Genomic DNA, 21,893 nt, shown 5'->3' with positions numbered 1-21,893 from the left:
CTTCTCTAATTGCAATTAATAATTGATTAGATAATTTTACTATTGATTATGAATCTGTTAAAGTTGGAACTGCTTTGTTCAAGTGAGAACTAAAGTTCAAGAAGTTTCTGAAGAAATGTTTAGTGTTTTTCATTCAACGTAGATGGAATGTTGAAAGTTTTACTGAGTGTTCTTATTGTACTTTTTTAAGGGACACTAAAGGTTTAAGATGTTATTCACCATAGATAAATATTTGATTGCCTGCCACATGTTCAGAGTCCTGGGTAGGACATTACCGATGAAGTTGGTGTTGGTCCCCACTGTTAGTGTAGTGCCAGAAGCAGGATTGCAAGATAGAGTACTCAGATATGGGACCACCTCCCCTCACGGTGCTCCTTCTCAGAAGGAGTGATGCTGCCGTATCTTCTCTTGAATTTTCTGACATGCTATCCCTAATGCTTGGTTAACTCTCGATGGCTTGTTTGACTAGGATATAGCGTTGCCTATGTCAGTATTTAGAGTTTTACTTATCTTTTTTGATTTATGGAATTGCAGTAGAATTAATAAATATTTAGGCCATAAATAGACATGATGAACAAATAATGTTGAAAATTACTTTTCCACAGGAAGAAGCCGTTGTGCTCTTAGAACTTGGGAAAGGAGGCTGTTTGCTTTAGGATCCTTGGGTAGAAATTCTCAATGAGACTTAGGGCCAGGGTTTTATTCCTGGTTTGTAGAAGATACTGTGAGCACTCGAGGGGTGGGGGCATTGTCCCAAGGACAAATAGTAGTGCAGCGCTCCTAGGCTTTTTTCACCATTTAAAAAAAATGTCTAAAATGATATAACGAAAGTAATGTGTAGGTTGGTAGACAAGCCACTTAGAGAGTTCACCTTTTACCTTAGCTATTTACCTTAGCTATTTCTCTTGGTCATTGGCCATCTTTAGACTTTTATTTCCCCATCTTATTTTTCCCTTGTGGTAGTTCCTTCTGGGTTTCCTTTGGGGTATTTAGTTTTGAATCAAGTTCACAATCAAGTTTAGGGAGCCTAGCATTAATGAATTTGGTACTGTTGTAGGTATGGAGTTCCACTGAAAAAGATATTTGATAATTAATCATATATTAAATCTTTTGAGTTGTTAACTGAGTAACGTTCTGATTGCTTACATCTTGTTAGAATGCACTTGTTACCATAGCAATTAAACAGTTTAATGGAATACAATCAATATTTCCTGGTACTTCTAAAATTTGGGAACAATTATGAAAGAAGAATTGACTTTAGGCCAATAGAAGTTTATGAAATTAGACAATTGTGAGCTACATAAACTTTACAATATGCTTATATTTGTATTGTAAGCTTTACGCAATATAGCTTTTCTGTATCCCTCATGAAGGAAGCATGAAAAAGTACTTTGAATGCACCTACCACACTCAAAGCTGTAAAACTTTTATCTACACAGATAGCTGGCCATCTTTGGAATTATTTTTCTTCAGTTCTTAGAATTATTTCTAGAAAATTTAAATGGATGCTACAACTAGGTATAATTCATTACAGAAAAGGAAGGGACTATGAACTAAAGCAAACTTAAAAAAATGTTTTATTCTGCATACTGAATGCAAAAAAACAAAAGAAAAAGGAAGACTTCAAACCCCATGATCCGTAGGTTTTTCAAAGGGAGAGGTGCTCTTAGGTCTTAACGTTTGTTGCTTTAGGGTCGTTGGAAAGTATTTTGATGCTGGGATTCTCAAGAGATTGACTTAGATAGATGCTCTTCGGAGTACTACTTTCCGTTTAAGAAAGTTTCTGTACTGGCAGCTATAGGGTCGGGGCAGATCAGCCAACCTGTCTCGCCTTCAGTTATATGTAGCTGAGAGGGTGGAGGCAAAGGATTATCTTGGGTCTCTTCCTGCTATGCCATGGGAGGATTTACAAAATTAAATTAAGTGGGTAAATATAGCCCTCTAGTGGTTCTGTAATATCCTTGCACTGTTGACTTGGGTGCATCTAGCATTTGTTTAAAATTACTGATTTTAAGAAATTTGCTATTGAGAAGAGTTAGACTTTAATAATATTACATGACATAGAGAATATGGGGGGAAAGGTGGTAGGGAAATCTTACTCTAACTATAAATTTTTGTGTTAGATTGTAACCCACTTCGAAGTCTAACAAGATAGTCCAGAATATTAGAATTGCCCTGTACTTCCCAAGATGAAAGAACGAATCCAGATACTTTGCTGGTGTATGCTGTGATTGCTATTATCAGATAATACTCTGGGTATCAAAGTGTAGGGTAAATTACCTGCGGTGGGTTGTGAGGTACATCATGCTCTATTTATCCTGTGAAATATTATGGCTATTAATAGGTTAGACTTAGGTTTATTGACCTGGAATTTATGATATGACTTCAGGGGAAAACAAGTTACAGAATGATTTTATATGTTTTTGCTTAAAAGAAAAAAAAGGGCAATCTCAAACGCTTGTACGAATGTGTGTTTGTCTAAGCAAAGCAAAGCAGAAAGGATCTACACCAAACACTTAGTACCTTTAGGGGAGTGAGATTTGGAAGGATGGGGGCAGACTGCTTCTTTCTGTGTCTCTGTTTATTTAAGTTCTTATGGAAAAAACAAAAGGGACTGAAATGGAAAAACTTGAAAGGGTCAACAGAAAACAGGGACATTAATCTGAGTGGATTTAGAGGACTAAGGCTGGCTCTTACTTTCAGAACTGTTTTCTGGCAGAAATCTCTTAGCTCCCGCGCTGATTTTCTGAGTTGGTTTATTGTTTAAATGGGATGTGCATGCTTGATAATCTCCTTAGATGTGAGACTGATGCCCAAACTGGCTAAAATGGATGGTGCTTGGTATTTCTCTTTATTTTGCTAATAAGCTTTCCCTGTGTTCTGGGAATTAAAATCCTTTCCTCTTTAGCCCAGTTAAATTTGTTAAGGGAGGGCCTCCATGAAAAGGCCCTTCTTTGAGGTCTTTCAGAGGAAATGATTGGTTCTGAAAGTTCTCCCCTCAGTGGCTCTGCAATGTTTCATAATTATTGCAGGCTCATTATGAAGGCTGTCTCAATATCTCCCCTCCAAAATGCTAAGGAATAATTTAGGCAACAGTTCAGACTCTAAAAATGAAGATGGCTCGGTCTTTTCACAGACTGAACACAATATTGTTGCAGCTTACTTGATTATGGCAGGTATGGATGTTTACTTACTCCGCTAACAGTTACTTTGCTTTCGAATGGGTGAAGAATGGCAGAGGTTTTCAGCATAAGGCCATAGGAAAAGCCTGGGTTCAGAGATAAGGTTTCAAGTTCCACGTTGTTGGCCAACTTTGACGAGGCACTTATCCTTTCTGAGTTGAGCTGCCCGTGTGGTAAATAAGGATGATAATCTTTGCTCTATTTCCCAGCTGTAAAGATCAAATAAGAATGTAGGTGGAAGGATAAATGAAAGCATTGTTAATGGTAGTTCATGTCTCAAGTTGTTTTGAATCTCGATAAACAATATAGGAGCAGTGAAGTGGGGCTGAGAACAGTTTTGTATAAAACAAATAACTTATAATCATCCATATATTTGGTTATTACATTGTCATATTAAGTTTTAATTGGGGAAGAGTGTGCACCATGGCCAAAATGTATTTTTATGTTGTTTACTATTCTCATACATGTTTTTCGTGGTTTTGGCTATGGTGGTGGAATCTAGTTGAGGTTGAAAGTCCTGGAAAGAAAATTAAAGTCATGAAAAGGGAGAGCAGAGTGTATTGTCAGTGTGGACAGAGTTTAAATATTCATCTCCTTCCAGAATGCTGGATGGGAAACTCTTGAGCTTTGCATTTCATCTTTTAGTATCTTTGCAACAGGGAACAAGATCAGAGTAAGAATAAGCGACCTGTCACAGTTGTTGTGAGGAGTAAAATTGAATGACACATAAATGCACCTGACACATACAGTAGGTGTTGGACAAATATCTTTTTATTTTTCCCCACATACACTTATTGATGCATATATTGGATCAAGATAAAGCCTTGTTTGCCCCCCAAAAGAGGTAGGGGAAATGACAATAGAAGTTCTCTGATTATCTTTTTTATGTATAGATTGAATTGTGGTGTAAATTTTATACTGAGCAGTCACTTCCTTTCTAACTTTATGCTCAGCGATGAGTTTTAGAAGTAACTCTTTTTGTTATATTGGATTTATTATTTTTTGGATTGACATGAAAATTTTCAACTATATTCAAAAGTAGAGTGAAAAGTAAAACAAATTCTGTACCCAGTTTATTAATTGCTTCGTTTTCTCATAATTCACAATTAGAGTATTCCTGCTAGAAATTGTGATTCCTCAGTTAATTTTTGTAAATTGTAGTGATGTGCTAATTTCTTCATTTGCATACCTCTGTATGATAAGTATTGGACAAGTTCTATTTTCTTATTGGTTGATTTCTGTTGTAACTGAATGAGAAAATAATATGCTACTTAAAGAGAAAATCTCTTTATTACAATTACGTACAAATATTTTGTTTACAAAGTTTTTGTTTAGTTAGATGTTTTATAGATAACCAAGAAAAGCTATCTTGTTTTGATCTGGTTACAAAAGTAGCATGCAAAGAAAATTTCCTGTGAAGAAAGTATTCTCTCTCGGTCTTATCTCTATAACAGGAATAATAATAGTAATCTTATTGTTACTAGTGCTGCTGCTGCTAATGTTATTATTTGAACACTTCGTATGTACCAAGCACTATTCTAAATCCTTAGACATACAGAATTCATCCTTACACTAATTCAGTAAGTGAACTAATTTATTTTCCCCGTTTATATAGATGAGGAGTTTAAGTAACTTGCCCAACACACACATCTGCTTAGTAGCTACAGCACAATTTAAACTCAGGCCTTTTGGTTTTGGAGCCCTTGGATATAACCAAAAGTGTTGGGTTTATCAAGGAATGCCTGAAGGCAGCATATCTAACCTCTTTATACTTTTGTTCAAACATCTATTGTTCTTTAGCTGCCCTAAGTCCCCCTTGAACAAAACCCACTTAAACTTCCAAATCAAAACTAAAACTATGAAGAAAAAAATTCAGTCAAAACATTTATTTAGTTTGTTACTTTTACCAAGAGCCTATTTAGATTTTTCATTTTAAATTTCATCTTTAATGTGCTGTTAGATTTTAGCTCTTGCAAACTTTTACCAACTTGAGCATTCTCTCTTTCTCCAATGCTGGGAGGGAAGAGAGCTTGGGGAATAAAGGATCTGAAATAAATTCATTATGGGTGAAGTGTAAAATAAAGGGTGAGAGACACTTGGCTGAAGAGGATGACCGGGTACCAGGTCATGAAGAACCACGTAAGTCATCACAGCGATAAGGAGTCACTGAATGACGTGATCCAGTTTGCATTTTGGAAATGTGCTATCGTGGGAGCTAAGAGACCACGTATGAGGCGCCTGCATGATCAAGATTAAGAAGGATCCTGAGGAGGGAGTGGTGGAAATGGGGACAGAAAGAAGGCGGCACATTCAAGAGCCAGAAGCTAGAATTGATGGTTGGATGTGGAGATTAGGGGAGAAGGAGAGGGAGCATCGAAGATGACAAGTGGGTTTCTTTCTTGGCTCCTGGATGGATGGTAAAGCTATTCACCAAGACAGGGCCACACCTGGGGAAGAAGAGGTTTGGGGCAGGAGAAGTCTGGGTTCGGTTTGAGAGATGTCCAGTAAAAAGCTGGGCACGTGCGTTTGAATTTTATAAGACTGACCTGGAAAGTACCAGCACACAGCCTTGGACATGTATGAAATCACTCAGGGTGCGTGTTGAATGTGAAAAGAAAGGAGGCCTAGGACAGACACTTATTTAATAAGGTAGATGAAGAAAGAAAGGCCAGGAAGTAGACTCAAAAGGATCTGCTAAAGAGATTGGAGGAAAGCCACAGAAGCCAAGGGGAAATTAACTTCGTCCTAACCATTAGATGATCTGTTGTGTACTCGTGAGAAAACACCTACAGCTAGGGAGATAAAGCACAGTGCTCGAGACAGCTGCTGAGAAAGAGAGAGAGGGCTAAATCGTTTACTTCATTCCCCCAATTACGTCCAAGATCTCCCCCAAAGTACAGTTACTTTATTCTGGTTGTACGCTTGGTGGGCAGCAGTTTACTGCACTGTGTTTTTATCTTACTTTTTAAATAATCAAATTTGAGGCTATCCCAGAAAGATTCTTCAATTCATTAAGCTTTTTGGAGTATTTCTTGTACACATGCTACAATCCTAGATGCTAAAAATAGAACCTAAGAATCATCAAGTTTGCTATTATTGTGCCTTAATTATGCTTGCAGGGATAATAGAAATTAAGAAATATGAGTTCTAGTTGTGGTCCTTTTAGTAAATAAATCTACCATATGTCACCTACTCAACACAGAAATCATTAGGAGCCTGAAATCTGCATGGGAAGACTAGGAATACATAAGAGTTAAATAACATAGCATCACATAAGATCAAGTATAATATAAGCAAGTACTTTGGGAATTTAGAGAAGAAAGTATATTGTGGGTAGGAGAAGGCTTTGGGGCAGAATTGGGCTTGAACAGAACTTTGAAGGGTAGGTAGCATTTGGATAGGAAGATGAAAGGAGTAGAGTGTTCTAAGTGGGAGAAATCTGAGTCCAAGTCTACAACAAGCCTGGTGTAATTGATGAAGAACTAGAATGGAGGGCTTGTTTGACAAGTGTGGAAATTTGCTTAGAGAAGGTGAAAACAGATTGAGGCAAAGAGTCTGGAATATCAGGTTGGGACACATGGACTTTTATCCCACAGACAGTGGGGAGTATGGGAAGTTTCAAGGAGGAGAACAGCCGTGGTGAATTCTATGTTGTTGTAAGCTTATTCTGCCAGCTGCATGGAGGGGGAAAGGACAGGAATCTGGAAGATCAGTGTAATAGGATGCTAAACGGAAGTTCTGACCGAGGTGCCAAGATATAACAGAAAGTCCTCCTTTGCTGATACTTTTGTGGGTTGGTGCTTGGAAACCTTCCCTAAAATTGCTGAGGGGTGCTCACCAGTGGTTCTCTACATGATGGTGGACACAACTCTATTCCTTTTGTTGATTACTACTCTTTTAGCCCCCAGGAATCTGGGAATGGTTCTAGCCTCTCTCAGCTAAAATCTACTCATCCCCCACCCGCATCGTTAGGACCTAATATGACCCCCATGAGGCTGATGGGAAACTTGTGCGTCCTTCATAGCATGTGGGGAGTGTTAATCAGGTGAATATACACATCTGGTCCACTCAGTAAGATTTCTCATTGTAAATTAATAAATGAGTATTCTGCGTAAGAAGTTCAGTCATCATTATACCTGAGTCCAGCCAATTCTGGGGCACTGGCAACATTGAGTTTCTGGATCCTCAAGGCTAAGAGTCAGATCCCAGCCTGTGGAAACTTGACTAGGGTGAAATCACTTGTAAGGCTTCTCAATGGACCTGAAAGCCAGCTCGGTTTCCTCTCTGGGTAGCCTAACCTTGCAGGGTGCATTCTTCTATAGGGGCGTGTGTGTGTGTGTGTGTGTGTGTGTGTGTATGTGTGTGTGTTGGATGAAGAACTCAGATTTGGACATGTTGAGTTTCAAGTAATATTGGAACAGTCATATGATCTTACACATGGTAGATGCTTAGTAAATATTTAATGGCACTGAGTTGAATGAAAAGGGATGTGACACTGGAGCATGGGTCAGGGCTGGAAATAGTGACAGAATAGCTGTTCAGATAGAGAGATAGTTGAGGCTTGAGAAAGGAAGCTATAAGGAAGAGCCTCAGACCTCAGGAAGGAGGAGAAGGAAGTTGAGCTGCCAAAACAGATGGTATGGTCCTAGATATATCCTAAAAATCAGCAGGGGTGGGATCATGAAAGAGGAAAGAGGAATTTCAAGGACAAAGTGATTAATAGTGATGGCATTAAAACCAGCCTTCAGTGCTGGTTGATGCAATTGGCAGATTCTTTGTGTTTTAATTTTCTTATTTCTATTTCACAGAAAGCCTGTCAAGATGTTAAAAGTAGTTTTAAGAACAGCTGGAGCTCTTGAAATAAATGAACTAAAACAGATTTGCTATGTTTTTGAAGGAGCTTAAATATTTAATTTTGATTCTACTTTTAAAATTTCAAGTTAAACAAAACATGACTTTTTTGTGTATGTTCTTAGGTATGATAAGTATTCTCAGCAACATAATAGTTCTGGGCATCTTCGTTAAGTACAAGGAGCTTCGGACATCCACAAATGCAATTATCATTAACCTGGCTGTCACTGACATCGGGGTCAGCAGCATTGGCTATCCTATGTCTGCTGCTTCAGATCTGTATGGACGTTGGAAATTTGGATATGCAGGATGTCAGGTATTGGATATCTTTGGAATGAAAGCAAAATAAAGTAGATTAAGGAGATGTAAATTTAAATGCCTAAAAAAAAATCCAGAGTTTCAATCAAATAAGATAATGTAGGATAATAGATGTGGTGCACTTATTGAGAACAGCTTCAGGAGTGACTGGGAAATAAATTTTTGAATAAGAGAGATGAAATAACAGCCAAAATTATATTCTGAAAATATCCACAACCCAAAGGAAAAAAAGGTAACAAAACAATTAGCATTCACTAGAGAAGAAAAATGAAAATTTGATTGTTGCAAATTCAAAAGAAATACTCTGCTTTCATTTGAAATAATAAAATATTTAATGATCATCATAATATCTAAGTAATGTAGTTAAGCTACCACGTTGATTTTTTTCCTATGGAAAGTCCTCCATGAGAATTGCTATTGAATATATCTACTATTATTTTTACTGACGAGGAAACAATATTAATTTGCATTAGAATAGTAGGCAAATATGACTTTTGGCCTGATTTTTTTACCAGTTTACTATTTTAAGCTATACAATTATAGAAAATAAAATGAGAATAGTAGAGACCCATCTCTCTACTATTATATATAATATATTATATATATATAATAGTAGAATACCCCTGTATTCACCAACCGTTTTTGTCAAATCTCAATGTTTTGTAATAGGTGCTTCAAGCTCTTTTTCTTTTTAAAGATATAAAAGTTTACAGATACTGTTGAAGGCCATTGCATACCATCACCAATCTTATTCCCTTCTCACCCATGAATTTTTTTTCATCTCACTACATACTTATCTTTACACTAACTAGATACTGTCTGAATGTTTGAAATTTTGTATAAATGCTATCATATTGTTTGCATTGTGAAATTTCCTTTCATAATTTGGTATTACGTTTTTGGGGTTTAGCCACGTTGATGGATGTGGCTCTAAGTCACTCATTTTAACTGCTGCCTGATATTCCATTTTATGAACACACCCCAACGTACTTAGTCTTTTTCCTGTTATTGAGCATTTGTTCCCAGTGTTTTTCTGTCACAAACAAGGCTCCCACAAATGTTCTTATACATGTTTCCTACAATATGTGAGGGTTTCTTCAGACATGTTGCTTAGGAGAGGGATGGTTGCGTTGTAAAGTGTATTCATCTTGAACTTTATCGGACGTGGTGAAGCTGCTCTCCAAAATATTTCTGCCAATTATGAGAGCTTGGGTTACTCCACATTCTCCTCCATGCTTGGGATTGTCAGACTTTTAATTTTTGTCATTTTGATGGGTGTGAAATGGTACCTTATAATTTGTATTTCTTTCAATACATAATGTGGTTTACATCTTTTCTTACATCATGAACATTTGGGTTTCCTCTCGTATGAGTAGCACATTTTCTGTTTGTCTTTTCCCCTTATTGAATTGTCTCTCTTCTGAATACTAATTTTTTGTTGATTATATGTATTGCACCTAATTTATGATTTATTATAGAGTTTGTTGTATACAAATTTTACTTTTACTAAGATTTTTTAAAAGTTTATTTATTTATTTTTTGAGGAAGATTAGCCCTGAGCTAACATCTGCCACCAATCAATCTCTTTTTGCTGAGGAAAACTGGCCCTGAGTGAACATCCGTGCCCATCTTCCTCTACTTTTTATGTGGGATGCCCGCCACAGCATGGCTTGACAAGCAGTGCATAGATCCACACCAGGGATCCGAACCAGCGAACCCCAGGCCACCAAAGCAGAATGTGCGAACTTAATCACTGCGCCACCAGGCCGGCCCCCTGAAAAGTTTATTTAATTAATGAAATCCTAAAACAGCTTCCATGAATGCCTTTGTTAAACCAGTTACAATTTCACAATGGAAGACACATTTTAAAATTAGTAAAATAAAAAATATTCAAAATATTTAAAAATATATTCTAGCAATGGGATAAAAATGTAAATGTCTCTTGGGAGGGTGTTGAGAATGGTGGATTCTTTCCACTTTTGATTTTCAGATTTATGCTGGATTGAATATCTTTTTTGGAATGGCGAGTATTGGATTGCTCACAGTCGTGGCCCTGGATCGGTACCTGACCACCTGCCGTCCTGACGCAGGTCCGGCACTTTGCTCTGCTCTCTCAGTGGATCCATTCCTTGCCTAAGTACCACTCCACACACGTTCACCTTAAAATATAAATGTAGTAGGTTGCGGTCATGGTCAGTCTTATTTCTTAGACAATTCTTGCTCAAAAGTTTCAACGATTTCCTGTAATACTTAGAATAAAATCCAAATTTCATAACACAGCCTTCAAGGCCCTGCGTGATCTGGCTCCCGGCTACCTTTCCAGCTCTGGCGAGGGCTCTCTCACATGGGGCACTGGCCAAGCCCTTTCCCACTGTGGGGTCTTTGTAAATGCTGTTTCCTTGGGCGTGGAAAGTGCTTCTCTCTGCTTGTCCCCCGGCTGATCCTTTTTATCATTCAGGTCTCGCTTTAATGCCTTTTTTTTTGTTTTTGGAATGTGAATTCATGTAGGTAGGCTTTGTGCTCTGTAGAGAAACTACTTGATAACAACTTTGAATAATCAGTTAAAACAAAGTGAAGATGTGAATTCTATCCTTGGCAAATGATGCTAATATTTCACATGTTTGTTAACAGGAAGGAGAATGACCACCAGCACTTACACCAGCATGATCCTGGGGGCCTGGGTCAATGGCCTCTTTTGGGCTTTGATGCCCATCGTAGGTTGGGCTAATTATGCCCCGGATCCCACTGGGGCTACCTGCACCATAAACTGGAGGAAAAATGATGCGTAAGAGACACATCTGCACTTCATAATCAAACACTTCTGATGTCGGCATTCTCTCACCATTTCAAATTTAAGCTCAGATCAAAAGTTTCTCACACAGAGTGTAGCAAAGGGCCCCCTTGGTAGCGATGCTATGATTCCAGCAAGAGGTGAAGTTGAGAAAAGCGAATTAGGCTGGTCTGCAAGTAAAGGCCACCCACTCCCTACTCCCCGTCCTCTGTCCCTTCCTCTCTCCTCCGACAGCAAAGCAGCTACAGAGTGTCCTTCCGATGTTCGCACCTCAGAGGCAGGACCTGAGGGCGAAAGGGAGAATTAGCATCGCCAGGCAGCACGCAGCTCCTGCAAGAGCCCGGGCTGACTCCCTGCTGTCTCTTCAAGGTGATGCGGTGACGACGCATCTTCCGAGAATTAGGCAGCAAGAGCACAGCCACTGTGAGGATTTGCTGGCTAGTTGGCTGGTGATGCTCCTCTGTATTTACCAGGGAAAAGGGGATCATTTGGTTTGTTAATGGAAATTAAAGATTACTCAGAAAAACAAATCAAAGATTTCTAAATCTCAAACTTTTTCTGTAAAGGTCCAAAAGTAATTATTTTAGGCTTTACAGGCTGGACTGTCTGGGTCAGAGTTATTCAACTCTGCCTGTGAAAGCAGCTGTGTAAGTGTAAGTGTAATGGGCAGTATGTGAATGTAGGTCCAATAAAATTTTGTTTACAAAGATAGGCGACAGAGTGGACTTGGTCCACAGCCCACAGTTTGCCCACTCCTGATCTGAATGAACTAACAGTCAAGTATGCTTCCCAAGGCATTTACTGACGTGACGGTGCTGGACAGAGCAGTATTATTTCTCACAGTTACCCTGTTTTCCCTCCTCTGTTTAGGAGAAGAAACGAGTAATCATGATTCCCTTTTCTTGTTTTCAGATCTTTTGTTTCTTACACGATGGCAGTCGTTGCGATAAACTTCATTGTGCCCTTGACGGTGATGTTTTACTGCTATTACCATGTCACTCGGTCCATGAAACGTCACCCTACTAGTAACTGCACTCAGTACCTCAACACAGATTGGTCAGATCAGGTGGATGTAACAAAGGTAAGATGTTAAAATCCTTAGAACTTTAAGAATGGCGCTTTCACACATGCGTGGTCCCTTGGCCCCGCGCAGTCACCCCTCCCTGACTCCCAGTTCTTGCTCTCTAGCTCCTTCTTCTGGTGTGTGCCTCCATATTTCTAAACCAGGTGCCTATCTGCTGTTTGGATGTTTTTCTTTGCTATTGTGTCTTGATTTCTTACTACGGACAATGGGATTATTTCTCTTATCCTACCAGCCTTTCCTCTTCCTCCCAACCCACCTTCCTCTCTCCTCTTCTTGTCAGTATAATGTTAACGATGTCTGGGTAGATGAAGAGTCAATTTTACACTATTGCGATTACCTAAATTTTATTGACTGCAGATCTCTGTAGGGTTCTATGATTTGTCTCTCTTTGTTTATACAACTTTTTCCTCCTTGGAGTTAATAATTTATTCATTTTATCTTGCCTTCTCTTCCTCCTTTCCTCTCTCCGTGTTTCCTCTCTCTCTCTCTCTCTCTCTCTCTTTGTAGTTTGGTTTGCTTGCTGTTCTGTGTCCCTGCCACTAACCCATCTGTAAACTCTCCGCCAGAAGTGTTCCTCTCCTCTCAGGAATTTTCAAACACGTCAGAGACCAGATTGACCTTGTCCTTTTCTTGGAACTGTCCCCCTGGCCCCCTCGCCCTCTCGATCCATCTGCCCTGGCTGTTCTCTAAGACCACTGCCCAGAAATTTTTGCCAGCATCCCAGACCTGCTTCCTCGCCAGCTGGCAATGCCTTTGGCCTCTCCGCTGGGTCAGATCACCTGCTTTCTGGATTGCACGTCTTCCTTTTTCTTGGCTTACTCCCGCTCGTTTGGTGGCGCACATGCTCAAGTAGATTTCTGAGAAGGTTACAGGGAGGTGGTTTTTTAAAGATTTTGCATGCCTGAAAATGTCTTAATTCTACTATCATATTTGACTGCCTGGTATAAAATTCTAAGCGGAGAAATGATTTTCGAAGAATTTCGAAGGCGTTGCTCTGAGTTTCCTGGCTTCTGGTGCTGCTACTGCGAAGGCTGACAGCATTCTGGTAACGATCCTTTGTAGGGATCTCTGTGTTCTCTCTGGAACCTTGTAGATGCTTCTGTGTCTCCAGTCTTCTGCAGTTTCATGCTGCTGTGCCTTGATGCGGGTCTCTATTCACCCATGTGCTGGTACTCGGTGAGTGCGTTCCACGTGGAGACAGGTCTTCCCTTCTGGGAGAGTCCTTGCATTATTTCTCTGGTCAGTCCCACCTCTCTCTTTATTTTTTCTGTTTTCGTTTCCTGGAACTCCTTTTACTTGGATATTTAATCTCCTAGATTTATCTTCTAATTCTCTTAAATATTCTCTCCTACATTGTCTCTGTTTTTGTTTGTTTGTTTTTGTTTCTACTTTCTGAGAGGTTTCCTCAACCACGTCCAGGTCTGGGATTGGGGGAACAGAGTGAGGCTCAAGCCTTGGGTGCAAAATTTAAGCAGGCACCAAAAAAACTCAGTAATCAAAAAAAATAAGTACATAATGCAATATTTTAAAGAATCAAAATTAGTGTAAAAAATCCATATTGAACAAAATATACAATTTTAAATAGGACAAGATCTGACCCTGCACTTGCACAGCTCATCTTGTGTATGTCACCCTGGTCCCGGCTGCCCGTGTCTTTCAGCCTTCCTATTGCGTTTTAAAAATTCTGCTCTTACTTTTATAGATGGGTTAGCAGTCATTTTTTTATAGTTAAAGGCATTATTTTATACTCTATACTCCTTTTAATAGCCTCCTCTTCTTGTTTGACGGGTGTATATCTTCTCTCATTTCTGTGATGGTATTAGGTATGTATTTACATTTTCCTTCTGTTCATCACATGTTTTTGGTCTCCCCCGAGTTCCTGCACTGTTCTGGTCCTGCCTGTCAGTGTGTGTGTTTCCTCCCTGTCTGGTGGTCAGTGACTGTCCTGCGTCTTTAAGAGTGATGCATGGAAAAGCTGATCTTAAGCTTTCGACATGCCCTTTTGCTGGGATGTTTCTTTGGGGAGATTTTCTTCTGGGCTGGTCAGTTTCCAAGGAGAAGGTTCTTTCACATTCCTGAGTGGGAGGTACAAGTCTGTCTACCTGTATTCTCTCGGCTCAGTGCAGGGGGCACAGCGTGAGCACCCTCTTTTCAGTACAGGACCCTGCTCTCGGCTGAGCCCGGTGTCCCCCGGCCTGAGCCCCCTTCCTCCGCCCTCTCTTGCGCTGACCCTCTGGGATTCTCCCAGGAGAGGAAGGGCGGTGGCCTGGCTGAGAGGAGAGGGCATTCAGAAGTCTACCTGCTTCCTGGTGCAGATTCTCTGGTTCTCCTGTTTGAAGTTCCATGTGCAGCCCCACATCCAGAGCTAGCTGTCACCTCCCATTCCTGGGACTTTCTGTAGTTCCGTGGAATGAATTAGTCTATATCTGGTTTTCCCTCAATGCTGGCTTTTTTTTTTACAAACTTTTATTTATTTTTTAATCATCTCATGTGTGGTGAGTAACTTGCCACTTGTCCAATGGTTACTCAGTTTTAATTTTTACAAAGCTATTGTCTAATCTGTGATTCTCAGTCCTTAACGAGTTTATGTCTTTTTAAACTTCTTTTCCATCATTTTAGTGGGCAATTAGGAGGGAGGAATGTAAAAATTATAATTTGTCATTTAAACAAGATGCGAGGCGAGCTCCTTTACCAAACCATCTGCGCTATACATATTGTATATTGAGCTCAAATCGTCTGTATTGGAATTCACTGAGCTTAATACAGGGTTTTGGGTTTTCTAGATTGAGTTTAGAAAGTTAGAAAGTTATTTTTTAGATTAGCAGATAATGACAGTGAGAGAACTGCGGGCCCGTAGTGCTAGCACAGTGACTGGAAATGGGTTAGGAGGGGGCTCATCTGCCTCTCAGCAAAGCCAGCTGTATGTTCTCCCCTCGCCCCCGGAAGGAAGAGGGCGTTCTTGACAGGTGTGTAACATTCTGTCCGTTTCACGAGCTCTCGTTACCATGGATGACTTCAGACACGTAAGCAAAGTACAATGAAGGGAAAATTCAGTTTTTCCTTATGTCATCGGCAACATAAACTGATTCAAGTTCCAATCTAGATAATTTTTCATGCAATTTTAGATGTATTAGCTATTTAGATATTTTGGATATCAGGTTTGGCGAATGTTGATTTCTTTTACAGATGTCTGTGATAATGATATTCATGTTTCTGGTGGCATGGTCCCCTTATTCTATCGTGTGCTTATGGGCTTCCTTTGGTGACCCAAAGAAGATTCCTCCCTCAATGGCCATCATAGCTCCGCTGTTTGCAAAGTCTTCTACATTCTACAACCCCTGTATTTATGTAGTTGCAAATAAAAAGTAAGTAATGTCTGAAATGCTTCTGAATTAAAAAGTGGATATAGAAAATGTTAAAAAGGCAACGGACAATGTTCTAAGACTTTTTGGGAAGTAAGTGACAGAAACTCACTTCAAACTAGTGTAAAAGTTATCTGGCTCATGCTGCTGGAGAAGCGTCTAGGACCTTAAACGTCTAGGGCTCCAGTTCTGTGACAGGCTCTTCCCACCTGGAGTGAAGTGATCACGGGCAGCCCGAGACCCAAGTTCTACCAGCTGAGCATCCCCAATTGCGAGTTTCATCTCAGATGGCTCTCTGGCAGAAAACACCCTGGAAGGTCATGGTGGGCTCGGCTTGGTTCATATGGTTACCCCACCCAAAATACATGGAATCGATTTTCCAAAGAAAAGAGTGGTTCTGTTACCAGAAAATAGACAAGGCAAGGCAATGTTGGGCTCTCTAAGTGGGCAGCATAGTTGTATATTTACCGCAAGGAAGACCTATCGTTAAAATGCAAGAGAAAAGCCCAGTGCTAACTGTAAACGGCTTAGGGAGTGGGTAGTCATTCGGCATAATAGAGAAAGAACGCCCTCTCACTTTGTTGGGACTGTCAGCAAGGATTTCTTTTCTGCCTCCTCAGCAAAGCTTAGATTATTTCATTTTCTGTTACTGCTGAAAGATGGAATGAACCAATCTACTGTGCTTCCACATTTGACCAGAAAAATCTCAGTAGATGTCAGGTAATCTGATGCTGGAATGCCAATGCTGCTTTTATTAAACTTATGTATTTAGGTACATGTTTGGGAGAGCGACTTTACCTACAGATGTGTGAGGAAACATAAAAGCTTTCAAGACCAAACAGGTCACATAAGAAGAATAAAGAACACATTTTTAATTCAGAATCTATTGGTAGTTCTTTTGGGAAGGTCAGTCATTCTCAAGTTCCTCTTAATTTCAACTGGCCTTTGCTCAGAAGAACAGATGCTTGAAACACACATCCTCTGTTCAAATAAATAAATCGTTGCAACTGACATTAGAAGTTTCATTTTGAACATATTTAATGATCAATTTCAGGGGCCGGCCCTGTGCCCAAGTGGTTAAGTTTGTGTGCTCTGCTTCGGCGGCCCAGGGTTTCACCAGTTTGGATCCTGGGTGCAGACCTAGCACCGCTCATCAGGCCATGCTGAGGCGGCGTCCCACATAGCAGAGCCAGAAGGACCTACAACTAGAATCTCTAACTATGTACTGGGGGCTTTGGGGAGAAGAAGAAGAAGAAAAAAAAGAAGATTGACAATAGATGTTAGCTCAGATGCCAATCTGGAAAGAAAATTGTCAATTTTTATGAAATGTCTTCAATGTTTATCATCAAGGGTGCAAAATCGGTCTTTAACTGTAACATACACTTTATACATGTACAAAGGTTCTCGACAGGAGATGTTAAAGTTGGAGGCAGAAATTTATTTGGAGATTCAATTGGCAGTGGTGGCGTCTTAGCCAGATTTGAAAGTGCTCTAAAAGTTCCAGTCCTTACAGGATAATGCCAGATTTTCCCTTTTTTATTGTAGGTTTCGGAGGGCGATGTTTGCCATGTTCAAATGTCAGACTCACCGAGCAATGCCTGTGACGAGCATTTTACCAATGGATGTACCTCAAAACCAGTTGGCTTCTGGAAGAATCTGAAATAAGAAGAAAGCACACATTATCAAAACATTTTGTTTACTTCTTTTTTTTTTTTTGCCATGGTTTAATTTCATTTTAAATATGAGCCCATTCAGATCAAATACAGACACAGACCATCGTCCTATTAGATTGCAAATTCTTCAGGTGCAGCTCAGAGTTCTTGCATTGGTGTAGTGAATGTCTCTTTATTTCCTTATGTGTAAACTTACTGCTCATCTCCTTTGATGAATCCAGGCCCAAGACAAGAAGGCCCCTCATCTTTCTTCCTCTCCCGGCTTGTGTTACACTGTAGCCATGACCTGGTAACTAGCCTGGGTCCTCCATTACACTAGAGGCACTGCTCTTTTAATGTTAGAATAAATCAATAATAATAATAATAGTTAATAATGTTCAACAAATAGTTACTGAAATGAGTTGTTGGATATTCCCAGGTAGAATGGAAGACATTTTTCACTTTTCACAATTTTAAAATTTTAGTACAACTATTAACTTGTACTGTTTAACAAAAATAATTGAATGAACATTAAACACTGTTGCTTCTAAATCACGTCAGTCAATATATATTTTATATAGCAATATAATCTCTGTGTGTATTACTGTGTATTCTGCATTTTTAATTACTATTTTTCTGTATATGTATTTCCATATATTTGCCAATACAATTAAGTGTAATCAGAGTAGGGGTTCTTGTGTGTTTGTTCTTTTCTTCCCCTAGCTTTTGTTTGTTTGAATTTTATTTTACTGTGGTAAGAACACTTAACATGAGATCTACCCTCTTAACCAATTTTTAAGTGTAGAGTACAGTATTGGTACTTGCGGGTACAATGTGTACACCACATCTCTAGAACTCACTCATCTTGCTTAACTGAAACTTGATGCCCGTGGATTAGCTGAACGTTTCTTCTTTGATGTATCCTTAGCACACAGACCCATTTTGCCTGGCACATAGTAGGCACTCAGTGAATAAATATTTGTTGATTGTTGAATGAATTTGTACATTCATGTTTGACCTTTTAAATGACCATTAAGCATAGCATGATAATATACCATTGTTTAAATAGTGGACATTTAAATTGCTTCACAATTTTTAGTTTCGTGGATGCACCACTGGGAACATTTTAGTACAAATGCCTTTTTTCTTTGGGAGAGCTATTCTATTTGAGTGTTTCTTCAGACTAGAATTGCTGGTTAAAAATATAAAAATGGTATTGTTGTTGCTAACTTGCTCTCTGGACAGACTGAATTAATTTACCCTGCTGCTGGCACTGGCTCTTTACCATCGTATTCCTGCTAATAGTGCTGTCTCATTAATTTTTTTTAAGCTGTAAGCTACCTACTGTAACAAATTCATTTTATTTCACATTTCTTTAACTGCTAGTGAGGTTGTGTATCTTTGCATATTGTATTCTCTTATCTCTATTTTTTCTTTTTGTAAATTGTCTCTTTAGCACCTTTGAGTGCATATTAGGAAAAATCAGGGCATTGTCTTATATATGTTCAACTATGCATTTGGAATAACAAACTGCTCTAATAATCCCCCTATTTATCTCCTCGCCCTCTGCCTTTCTCCACTGCAGTCAATATATTAATTATCTGTGTAGCTAGAATATTTTTTTTAAGAAAATTCCAGTCCCCAAAATCTTCAGCTCAAAAAACCTTCAATCACTTGCCCAGTAAATATAAATCCGTCAGCTGGGCCTTCATGACCCCCCTCCACGTGGTCCCAAAGGCAGCCAAAGTCTTTCTCCGTGGCCAGATTAGAATGTTCAGTGTTCCCAGAGAGATCTGAACGCTTTTGTGCCACTAGCTCTTTGCTCATCCTGTCGCTTGTAGCTGAGCCACGTGCAGAGAAAGCACAGTGGCAGTCTGCACCCCAAGTTGCAGAGCCAGTAAATGGCTAAGACAATGTGTGTAATATTGTCTTGAAAGTTGATTCAGAGTTCTGATTTACAAACCTGTGAACTCTTTCCAGCAATAAGCAAGGGGCAACTTTGCTTCAAGCATAAAGGACTTTAAAATTACAATTATATTTTAATACCACATTAATCAGTTACGACAATTTGCTTATATGATGAGACTAGGAAGACCTGGCTTTGGTTACATAGCTCCTTCTAACCTCTTAGTTACTAATTTCTGATGTTTTATCTTTAAATAGTTTTTCTATGCTCAATTTGGTATGACTTGCTTCTGTGTAGGTCATAACCTCCATGAAATTAATAATTCAGAAACATTTTGGCCACTTGGTGATCAGAGCTCTACTACCCCTCCCCCCATTCCTTCCTCCTCCTCTGCTTGCAAACTCACTTAGGGACACTGCCCATCACCTGGGGGTTGTTCTTAAATCCCTTCTTCTTCACCGCTACATCTAATCAAGCATTCCCCCTCCTAGATGTCTCCTGAGGGTACGTTATCTTAACCCTTCCCAGCAGGGCAGTCAAGTTGCAGCCCTGTGGCTGCTCACCCGGACTCTAGCCATGGCCTCCTCCTTCCTTCTTGCTTGTTCAGTCTAAACCTTTCCTGCACACAACTGCCAGAGAATTCTATCGAAAATGGAGCTCTGATGTGCCACCCCCTGGCCCAACCTTTACTGCTCCTGTCGCCAACAGGCTGAGGGCACACTCCTTACCAGGGCATCTGAGGCCCTTGCTTCATGGCCTTATCTTCTCCAGCTTTGTCTCCTCCCCTTCTTTTCTAACTTCCTGCCTCAAATCATTTGCCTGAGCAATGCTGAAGTGCTTGTAGTTCTCTGAGGACAAGATGCTAATTCTTGCTTCTGTTCCTTTGTACCTGCTGTTCCCTCTGCTGGCAACGCCCCTTTCCTGATTTCCCACCTCATACGTGAACTGCATCCTGTAAGAGCCGCTCAGGTGCCGCCCTCCCTAGGAAGTGACCAGCATGGCAGGTTGACGTTCTTCTCCTCTGCTTCTTCACACGAGTACTCTGTGCCTCTCTTTATCACGTGAGGTCCTTTTGTGCAGCGAGGTATTGTATTCATCCTTGTACTCCTAGTATTTAGTTTGGTGTGTGCTCAATAAATATTGGATGAACAAATGAATTGTGCAGAAGCTGAAAACCGGCAGTGTTTTATTTTAACTGGGCAAATTCTTTTAACTCTACTATTTCTATATGCACCCTATTAGTTTTCAATAATATTTCCCATAATATTCTTGTTTTTCATGGAATTGATTTTCTTTTAAAAAAGTTTTTGGTTTAAAGATGATGGATAGAACCACCTAATAAGAAGATTAAATACCTTATATATTTATTACCTAAATCCTTGATTGTCCCTGTGAATTCCCCATGTTATATGTGTGGGGGTAGTTTTTCAATTAGTTAATTTAATTTTTATTTTCCGATGGAGCCTAATATTGCTAAAAGACGTGACAGTTGAGCTTCCTGTGCAGAGTTTGATGCCCATAACTTGGGAAACTAGCTTGGAATAAAATATATTTTTGAACAGAGATAATGGCCTTCATTAAAAATGAACACGCTGGGCTGAGCCTTGCACAGCACTGAGACGGCCTGGGAGAGCCACAGGACGCGCAGTCACAGGAGCCTGAGCCCTGCCCTTCAGGGTGGATTGGAGCGTTTTGCCTAAAATCTCTAGGTACTGAACTTGGTTTCCTTTGCTTTTGGAGATAGCCAGTATGAGCGGCAACGTTGATAAATCTATGCGAAATCAATTCTGCTTCTATCTTTAAAGCTAAATTTTGTAAAACTGAGTGTTATACATGCTGGCAAAAAGTAACATTATAATGTTATAACATGTAAACAATCTATAGTATTTTCTAGCATCTGCTTAGACATTGAATTATTTTAACATTCAGTGTACCTTCAAGGTGAAGTAGCAATGACGTCCAGAGGAAAGAGATTTATTTAATAGGTTCCTTTGCAAATCTAGATATGGGCAACAATTACAATTTTCCTGACGTGTTTGATTTTCATTTTCTTGAGAATGTGTTGCTTTGCTGAAACCATATTCAAAGGCTAGGTCGATTGATCCCCTGCAAGATACACTTGAAGGTTAAGTAACTACAGATCTCAGCTAATCCCGTGTAATCTGCTGTTGGTAAATGGCTGTTTACGGTCCTGGCACACCAGCTTCTGAATGCTTAGGATTTTGTTTTCACCTTTTGTTCAAATAACCTCTGAAAGGAGCGATGCGTCTCTTTGCATGCCTGTGCATTGTGCTCAGCTTTTTGGAAAGAGTGAGCTGTTCGTGTCCTTCACAGTGCACCTGCGACTACTGGGGCAGAGACGATGGCTCGGGATCAAGGTACGCTTCTCTCCTTGTTACTAATGATTCCCGGAAAAAGGGCTCAAACCAGATGGCTTTAGTTTGAAAGCAAATTATCCATCAGAAATCAGAGGAGAGAAGGTTTAAAATTTATATAAGCTTGAATTTAACTGTGTTCGTCCAGGTTGCCCACTCCTTCACTGTTTTCATTTTGAGTGGTTTGGCTCTTAAAAGCCCCTCCAATAATCTGAGACTCTCAAACGCATTCTGTGTTACAAAAATATTCATCGCACTTGTCTTCACACAATGTCCCTTTCTGAGGTCAAACCCACTCAAATGCGTGTGGCCGGCTTCAGCCTGATTGGAGAAAGCGCAAGAGGCCAGGCCCAGATCATCTGCTTCCGGGGT

The 21,893-nt window shown here is 39.8% G+C and overlaps 1 protein-coding gene across 1 annotated transcript; it reads left to right on the top strand.

Annotated features, from left to right (window-relative positions):
* The first annotated feature begins 2,934 nt into the window (after nt 1-2,934).
* Nucleotides 2,935-18,234, top strand: RRH (retinal pigment epithelium-derived rhodopsin homolog). The gene is made up of 7 exons (XM_001503520.6): nt 2,935-3,176; nt 8,159-8,349; nt 10,342-10,441; nt 10,983-11,136; nt 12,055-12,223; nt 15,413-15,591; nt 17,134-18,234. Exons 1-7 carry the CDS (start codon nt 3,071-3,073, stop codon nt 17,246-17,248), a joined length of 1,014 nt encoding a protein of 337 aa, XP_001503570.3. The 5' UTR covers nt 2,935-3,070; the 3' UTR covers nt 17,249-18,234.
* The last annotated feature ends 3,659 nt before the right edge of the window (nt 18,235-21,893 follow it).

This window comes from Equus caballus, chromosome 2, assembly GCF_041296265.1.
Source record: "Equus caballus isolate H_3958 breed thoroughbred chromosome 2, TB-T2T, whole genome shotgun sequence".
Classification (NCBI taxonomy): Eukaryota; Metazoa; Chordata; class Mammalia; order Perissodactyla; family Equidae; genus Equus; species Equus caballus.
This window is presented reverse-complemented; position numbering and strand designations above follow the sequence as displayed.